The sequence below is a fragment of the Periplaneta americana genome, chromosome 10, assembly GCF_040183065.1.
Source record: "Periplaneta americana isolate PAMFEO1 chromosome 10, P.americana_PAMFEO1_priV1, whole genome shotgun sequence".
In the NCBI taxonomy this organism is placed as follows: Eukaryota; Metazoa; Arthropoda; class Insecta; order Blattodea; family Blattidae; genus Periplaneta; species Periplaneta americana.
The window spans coordinates 158,320,647-158,329,986 of record NC_091126.1 but is presented as its reverse complement, the minus strand read 5'-3'; the positions used below and the strand labels follow the sequence as shown (position 1 = coordinate 158,329,986).

Sequence of the window (9,340 nt, the reverse complement as noted above, 5' to 3'; positions counted from 1 at the left end):
ATAAAAATAATCTAAATAATAGGCCTATAAAATAGTAAGCGCCTTAAAAGACTGCTTGCGAAAGAAAATGTTATTCATATATACTTACAAATGACATAACGAACCCGGAGATTCATAGCCACCCTCATATAAGTCCGCCATCCATCCCTATCCTGAGCAAGCTTAATCCAGTCTCCACCATCATATCCCACCTCTCTCAAATCCATTTGTATATTATCCTCTCATCTACGTCTCGGTCTCCCCAAAGGTCTTTTTCCCTCCGTTCTCCCAACTAATACTCTATATGTATTTCTGGATTCGCCCATAGGCTACGTCCTAATTGCCCTGTCCATCTCAAACGTCTCGATTTAATATTCCTAATTATATCAGGCGAAGATTACAGTGCGTTCAGTTCTGCGTTGGGTAACTTTCTCCATATTAATCACATATACAGGATGAAAATTATATTAATCTGCATATTTAAATCGTTTATTCCCATTACAACAAAAACATATAATACCATATTAGTCGAAAATGTATAAATTGCTTAGAAAATAGTACATTATGCAACTAGCCTATAATGACAGTAATTAAGAGGCAAGCATGTTTGTTTATGAAACGAGTGCAAGCGAGTTTCATAATTTTCATACGAGCATCTTAATTACCATTATAGGCAAGTTTCATACGACTTTTTATGCTCGACCATATTTCTAACTTCAAATTATTCAGATATATTCATTTTATTTGTATCTGACAGAAGATCGGAAGTGACCTTGTTCATAGCTCGAAATTGTGAGTTGTGCGCAGACGCGAAAGTATTAATTTTTCTGAGGAACAATAATGTCATTGACCTTGATGTAATGCAGAGAAGGTATAACCTGGAAATTGATTTAGAATTGAAAAACGAGATGACAAATTGAATTTATTTGAATATTATTTACAATTAACGCTAATTATTACAGTAACAGAACATAACCTTCTGCGACAGTATTGGATTTCCAGCCTCCGTGACTTTTCGCTAATTCTCTTTCGATTGCATATCCGAGAATAATCGATACTTGCGGTTTTATAACGGTAGAAAGCTGAACTGTCATTGGCTGAACAGTTGTAACCTGAGTCGTCGTTGGCTGAAAGACCTGACCTTTAATGAGTAGGTGTACTTTAATGACATGCATTAAAGGTCTGCTACCAGGTGTTTAATTACTACATTTCGGCATGGTCGAGCATAAAAGAAATTAATGTTTTCAGATAAGAGATAAGACAGCCCAGCTTTTACAGAGGTGCGGGCAGGAGCAGGTGGTGGAAATCGGGATACAACGTAGGCAAGCGGACAGTACCTGTGCGAAAATGTGATTCAATATTGAAAGATGTTTCGTCACTGGAAAACGCGAACATATTTCTGGAACGTACTATACTCACTAACTCAGTGCTGTTTACTATATGCGGCCTTGATTCTTTCTGGAGGACAGTTGGAACTTCATTAGTAGAAGGGGTGGGAGTGAAGTACATTAAAAAACTCAGGTACAATAAAAATTGAAGTAAAAATAAAATGATGTCCCTGTATAATGACAGTTGAGTTAATAGGCTACATGTCAACATATATGTCGAACTTGGAGCCAGGCCACAAAAGGAAAAACACTAGAGGAGAGGGATTGGATCCGGTGATTTGGAATGAACTTTGGCGTAGCTCAGTGTTTAGAGCACTTGTTACGTAGAACCAAACACCTGGGTTCGATCCCCGGTGCCGGAGATAATTTTTCTCCTCTAATAACCAATTTTATTTATGGTGCTCAAAGGTGGATGTAATCTTTTAAGTTCTGATCCCAAATCTGCACCACTGAAATTCATCTCTAAAGAAACAGATTAAAAAAATAACTAAAATTATAACTATGTTACGTTTTCTAATTAAATGAAATCTAGAGAGTCAGATTTTCAGACTATATCACATTCTTCAAATCTTCATTCTTATACTGTCCACATTTCACGAGATGATCCGAGCAAGGAATTCAAGGTTTTCCCCCACTCTCACAACCAAACATCGAGACAGAACCAGTTTGTGTGCTCTAAACTTTCGCTATCAACTACAGTGAAAACATTGTCCCTCAGTAAAACATTAACACTGTATCCGGATTATTAATTCATACACGCTACATAATATACATTTACAGTCTTACTAATAAACCGTGTATAGCAGGCTCCGCCAAGTCGAGTCAAGATCGCGAGAGGGCGTACAGGCCTACTTACGGCTTCCACTGCGGGCAGTACACTTGTACACTGCAGTCTATCAGTGGTGGAACCTATCGAGGTCGCTTGGGGGCACCGGTGCACTGCATTTTGCACCAGGAATATTTATGTGCTAAAAACATGAACCTTAGCAATGTAATGGATGTTGTTATGCGAACAATTAATTTCATAAGGTCTAAAGGACTCAATCACAGGGACTTCAGGGCACTGCTTGATGGTATTAACAGTATGGGGATTTACTCTACCATACCGAGGTAAGGTGGTGAAGTCGAAAAATTCTGGAACGTTTTCTCGCACTTAGAAATGAAACTGCCTTATTTATGGATGTACATGGGAAACCTGTTAGAAGCCTTGGACATGAAAGAATATATAAGAATAATGCAACAATTGTGCGAAGTTTCGAACGTAGATTTGAGGATATTAGAGATCTTGAACAACAATTTAAGATATTTTCAATATCTTTTTCAGTGAGTGTCCTGGATATTCCTGCTAAACTACAATTAGAAATACTTGATTTACAAAGCGATATTGAGCTAAAGGATAAGTATCAAAACAAAAAGTATTAACCATTTCTATACTTGTTTTCCACGAGAAAGGTTTCCTAAACAGTACAATCTTGCTGCAAGAACGTTGTAAATGTTCGGGACAACCCACGTATGCGAAACACTGTTTTGTTTAATGAAGTTTACAAAGTCACGTCACAGAAACAACTAAGTGATGAACAATTGAAAGCATGTTTGCGATTGGCTGGTACTAAAACAATAGCTCCGAGAATTAAATAGCTGCTTACTAACAGAAAACTGCAAAAATCGCAGCGGATCTCTGATGTTTAAGAAAAAGTACTATTATTAGAGAATTGTATTTGAATGACAACGTTTGTACTGTTGTTTTATTTTGTTAATTGAATTGTATAGCAATGAGAAGAAGACAAACAGTATATCAATCTGTATAAAAGTGTATATTTTGTTTTGTTTCATTATTGTGCAAACATGCAAAAATTTGTTTCGTATATAGCTAACTGTACAAAATTGTATAGAGTACTGTTTTTCAGTATAGTGCAATTAACAGTGAAAGCGTGCTTCAATTAAAAGCTGAAATTAATTTACATTCTTATCACAAATTTGGTTCACATACAAGTTCTTAGCTCCGCCACTGTGGAAGCAGCTACCCTTGCCCGCAGCCGTACGTCAGGGCTTGAGGGTTTGTACGTACGCACGAGAGTGTAGTCACTTGACGGTCCCTGGTGTATAGTTTTTATACTAGACTTATGCAGAGTTGAGACAGAAAACTTTACTAATAAACCATGCAGAAGCGATGGACGTATAAACAGCCTGTAACTATACAATGGGAATTGCTTTGCAGTAGTTATATACACGAAACCCCTTGTTTAAGCGTTGTATATAGAGAAAAAATGGCCGTCCCTCTAACAGCTGTTCGTATCGATTGTCATTCTATGATGATTATTGCCTAGTAACCAAAGAAGAACAAACCAAAGAGCACAGAATAATATTACTGTAGCTTGTACTCTTTGACCAAAATATAGTATGGTAATCGATTAGAGCCAGTTGTACTATCGATACTTAACACGCCACACTAGAGCGCTCTACCGGATGCAATAGAGAACTTCAGATATTCTATTATCTTTCGTAACGAAGTAATGACGAAACTATGACGTAGCTGTGTAACAGTTATACTGTTATACGCGACGTATGTAGTGATTATTAGTAAGGAATTTACACACGACGTATAAATAAGCTACTCATTGTATAAGTATAAGACAGTTAAACGTCTGTATATAGAGTTTTTATTAGTAAGACCGTTAATATCTATGATTAAGTTAATTACGGAAAGCAATTATTCAGTGACAGTGTTATACTACACCAGTCAATGTAAATATATGTTTGGTTTACAATATAGTAATAATAATAATAATAATAATAATAATAATAATAATAATAATAATAATAATTTAATTTATTAATTTAATTACCTAATTTATTAAGAATTTTTTAATATATACTGTAGAAATTAAATTTTTTCTGAGTATAATGCTGCATGTTATTTAAATGAAATATTAAAGCTTCATGTATACTTTTGAGCTAACTAAAGTTTTAAATTTGTTCCCCTCTCGAAGTCACGCCCGTGGGTAACTGAAGTTATTGTAAGTTTCAATAATTCAATCTTGACATTATGAGAATATTATTAAGTTAGTGTAAATGAAATTAGTATTAAATTACAAAAAATAAATAAATACCCGCGTATTTGGCAGCCCTTTCTGCAGCATTCATCAAAGGACACAATAATCTAATAATCTCTTCTGCCTTGCTTCTTCATCACACATCTTTATTATATTCACTATACTTTGTCGTGCTTCACTATGTATAGTTTTTCCATTTTTACTCTTTGTAAACTTTATGATAACTCAGGGATGTCGAACAGCGCTCTCGAGCTGTGAAATGAAGAGCCTTCACTCCTTCCTTACCGTGCAACGGTTGAACACAGGTAGCAGGCACACCGGGCGAACGATCGTAAACAAAAGCGAAACTAGTACAGCGGCGGCTGGTATTTTGATAACTTTTATACATCTTACTAATTGATTAGGAGCTCATTTTAGATTTGCACTTGATGAACTCGAACAAAGAATGTAGGCCTACATGAGGATGGACGATGATAATAATGATAATGATGATGATAATAATAATAATAATAATTTTTTATTTTATTTTTATTTTTTTATTTATTTATTTAATGTGCTGTACAACAGCCAGTGGCCAATTACAGTTCAGCACAAATATAACAAAAAACATAAAACAAAAATAATTATTACACATAAATATAATTACAATTAATTACAATAATGACGATGAATGGATAACTAAGAATACTATGAGACAATGTTAATTGAGTATAATGCCTAAAATAATACATAAATGATAAATCGTTGCCAAGAGTAAACAAAGTCTATACATTGAAGGGATCGAATTCGCAGCCATAATAATAATAATAATAATAATAATAATAATAATAATAATAATAATAATAATAATAATATGTTAAAGTCTTAACTTAGTGTGAATTTGTTGTAACGATGCAACTTCAAGTTCAGAAACGTAAACTGCTTTGATGTATAATATTAATAAAATTTAGCGTGACTTCAAATTGGATGCACTTATGCAATATGGAAGCAAGTCCAAAATACAACTTTTGCGCTATAGCTGTTTTAGCAAATCGTTACAAATAAAATTCTACATCAATACTATTACGAAAGTAATGATTGCATTATTAACATTCTGAAATGCTCTTTCAGATCAATGGTCCAGCTCGCATCAGTATTTGACTCACTCAGAGTAGAAGGCCAACATTGGAGTTGGTTCCATATTGCTTATTGCAAAAATGGATATTGGCACTTGGTTCCTTCTTGTGTGATTCAAATGAGAGAGAGATGAGGCAAAAGTCTAGTTCAAATCCATGTTTAACACTTTATTATTAGAAAACTAAACATCCGAGACACTAATTGTGGGATTACAAATAAAATTTAAAAAATATATGAATCACCCGGTTTGAAAACCGCGTAAGTCCACCAAAAACGAAAAAGCAGTTTTACGCGGCAGCATGTTCTTCTTGGTGATGCACATCATCATGGGAATGGAAACGAAGTTAGTCCATCTCCAACCCATGTTTGTAAGCAATGACAATGTGATCCCAGGAATGAAAAGCGTGGTTGTCCTGGACATACTGGATTTTCAAACCTGGTTTTAATCAGGAATGAAAAGCGTTTTTGTCCTGGTCGTGCTGGATGTTCAAACCTCGTATTTAATATGAAGAATACTTTAATAAAATTTATAATAATACTAGGATAGCGCACACTTTAATTTATGAAACAGTGCTGCCACCTACCCATAGCTTGCGGCCTGTGACAGTTTTTGCATCACAGCTGATTATTTAAAATGGCTGAATCAAGTGATACAAGTAGCAGTGAACAGTGTCTAAAACGACGAAAACTTCGCCCTGAGACGTGGAAGAGCGTCGTGAACAAGAAAGCACGAGTGGCAGGAAAAGAATATGAAGACTACAAAGGCCGTAAGCATCCGGCCAGATCTACAGGATCGGATTGCAGGTGTGTAACATAGCTACTACATTGTGCAGTGTAGGTTATAGGCTATCGGCAATAAAATAGCACGTACATGCCATGGCGATCATACAATAATACTTATCTATTCTTGTTGTTTATACTAGATGTAAGAGGTCGTGCACTACAAAATTTTCCAATGGTGCGAAGAAACAGATCCTGAAAGAGTTTTACAACATAGGAAGTAAAGATGGTCAGGATGCGTTTCTCGCGGCTTTGATATCCCCAAAGAGTGTTCAACGTCGGAGACCACGATCAGACGATCCGCGATTCATACGCACTCATAGCTTTACATACAAGGTTAGTCACCACTGCTTATTTTATAATAAGGTTTCCAACTTGAATCTGGAGCCTCAGCCGGATATGATGAACGTTCGCAGATTATTTTTTCATGGGAGAGAGTTTATATTACAATGGCGATGGCGCCTATGCCTGTTATTATTGTTATTGTTATTATTGTTATTATTATTATTATTATTATTATTATTATCATTATTATTATTGTTGTTGTTACATTTATTATAAACTTACATTCCCCTTGAAATTTCTCCTCTTATGTTTATTACATTTTCTTTGTAGATTCAGATTGGAGTCGAATCGCATGTTGTTTGCGCAAAAGCGTTTCGCAGTCTCTTCGGTATTTCAGAGACCAGAGTGCACCGCGTAGCCAACTATGCTGCTCTTGGAAAATCACCACGAGATCAGCGTGGGAGAAATCCTGCAAGCTCGAGGGCGCTCAAGAACACCCTAGTTGAAACAATAGACGAGCATATTCGCTCGTTCCCCTATAGAACATCGCATTACGGAGCGTCTGGGAAGAAGAAGCGGTATCTGGAAACAGGTTTGAGTGTAATGAAAATGTATGAACTTTTTCTGGAAAAATATTATCCTGAATGTTACTTGAAAGTTAAAGCGGGAGCTGACATCGAGAAAGTAAAGTGCCCAATAAAGTATGATTACTACCGAAAGTATTTTAATGAGAATTTTGGTTACTCTTTTGGACTCCCTAAAGTTGATGCATGTAACACCTGTGAAAAGCTGCAAATGGAAATATCACAAGAAAAAAATAAAATCGTGAAAGTCAATTTGGAGACTGAGTTAACACTTCATAAAAGGAAGGCCAAAAAGTTTTACACCAATTTACGAGCATGCCAGGAAAGGGCACAGGAAGATGACACTGTTGAATGTTTAATTTTCGATTTTCAGCAGAACATGCCAGTGCCTCATCTCCCTGTTAATGAGATATTCTATCTCCGACAGATTTGGGTTTATAATTTGTGCATTTTCAGTGGGAAGAATCAAACAGGGAAAATGTATATGTGGGCCGAATATGACGCTAAACGAGGTGTCAACGAAGTGGTGTCATGCTTGCGGAACTACATAGAGAACTATGTACCTGATACAGTCAAAACTTTGTACTTGTTTAGTGACGCCTGTCCAGGACAAAATTTAAACAATACAATGGTGCAGTTTTGCTACACTTTAATACAGTCTGACAGGTTCAATGATGTACAACATTATTTACCAATACGAGGCAACAGTTACCTTCCATGTGACCGTTGTTTCTCGGTCATTGAAAGAATGAAGAAAAAGGCTGAAAGAATAGAGATGCCACAAGGATGGTATGACATGGTCAGTCGAAAATATGATGTTGTGGTCATGAAGGGAGAAGATTTTAGGGAACATAAAGAGTTCCTAAAAGGTTATTTCAAAAAAAGTATAACCAAGAGTGGCAGAAAGTTCACGGTATCCAAGTATAAGGTACTGACGTACAGTAGTGCACACAAGTTTCAGGTCAAAACATCAGAGAACATGAGTGGTGAGCCGTGTGAGTACTTCCGAATTTGTAAACCTAGAACAGGTGTGATCTCGCTACCAAACACTCCATTGTACACAAAAAAGCAGCGTGTCAAGTCTTGCAAACTGGATGATATAAAGAAGTTGTGTAAATATTTAAGCAAGGATGCACAGAACTTGTATAACTCTTTACCGTCACAGGAAGATGAGGATGACTACAGCGATGGTAGTAATGCCTGATTTACTGATGTAATGACCTAATCTGTATTCAATAATTCATTTTGTAACAATAAAATACTTCTTTAGACATCAGGTGTACACATAAACTACCCATGGCATCCACACTTCCTGCTAATCATGTCCAAGAATCGAAAAGATGCAAGTCCAGGTCATTTAAACCCGCATAAATACATCCTGATTGCACATATCTGCAATAATGTTTATGATATATGTGTAGGTATGAAAACTCTCTAAAATGAATCCACAGTCATCACTTTTTCACAGAAAGTAATGCATTTACAACGTTTTTTGTCTCTCCTGTAAAATTTGCTTCTTTGGACTTAATGCATTTCCATTCCTGGTCATTCATATATTCATTAGCATTTGTTCATACATTGACTTATCATTCCAAGGTGAAGTCAAGGGGACCATTGATTCCATCAACATCATCCTGTCCACACCTGTGGAGTAACGCCTAGCGCGTCTGGCCGCGAAACCAGGTGACCTAGGTTCGATTCCCGATCGGGGTAAGTTACCTGGTTGAGGTTTTTCCGGGATTTTCCCTCAACCCAATATGAGCTAATGCTGGATAACTTTCGGTGTTGCATCCTGGGCTCATTTCACCGGCATAATCACCTTAATCTCATTCAGACGCTAAATAACCTAAGCTGTTAATAAAGCGTCGTAAAATAACCTACTAAAATAAAAATTCATTGGATTTTCTTCTGCAGTTACATATTTGATACCTAAACATCTTCGGTTCTACAACTTTCTTTGATACATTATCATTACTCTTGTTGCTATAATATAATATAATATAATATAATATAATATAATATAATATAATATAATATAATATAATATAATATAATATAATATAATATAATATAATGTAATATAATATAATATAATATAATATAATATAATGTAATATAATATAATATAATATAATGTAATATAATATAATATAAT

General features: G+C 35.5%; 1 protein-coding gene across 1 annotated transcript; it reads left to right on the top strand.

Moving 5' to 3' along the window:
- Positions 1-5,836: 5,836 nt before the first annotated feature.
- On the top strand, positions 5,837-8,731 carry LOC138708113 (uncharacterized). The gene is made up of 3 exons (XM_069838305.1): positions 5,837-6,340; positions 6,460-6,652; positions 6,932-8,731. The coding sequence occupies exons 1-3, from the start codon at positions 6,171-6,173 to the stop codon at positions 8,387-8,389; spliced, it is 1,821 nt and encodes a 606-aa protein (XP_069694406.1). The 5' UTR covers positions 5,837-6,170; the 3' UTR covers positions 8,390-8,731.
- The last annotated feature ends 609 nt before the right edge of the window (positions 8,732-9,340 follow it).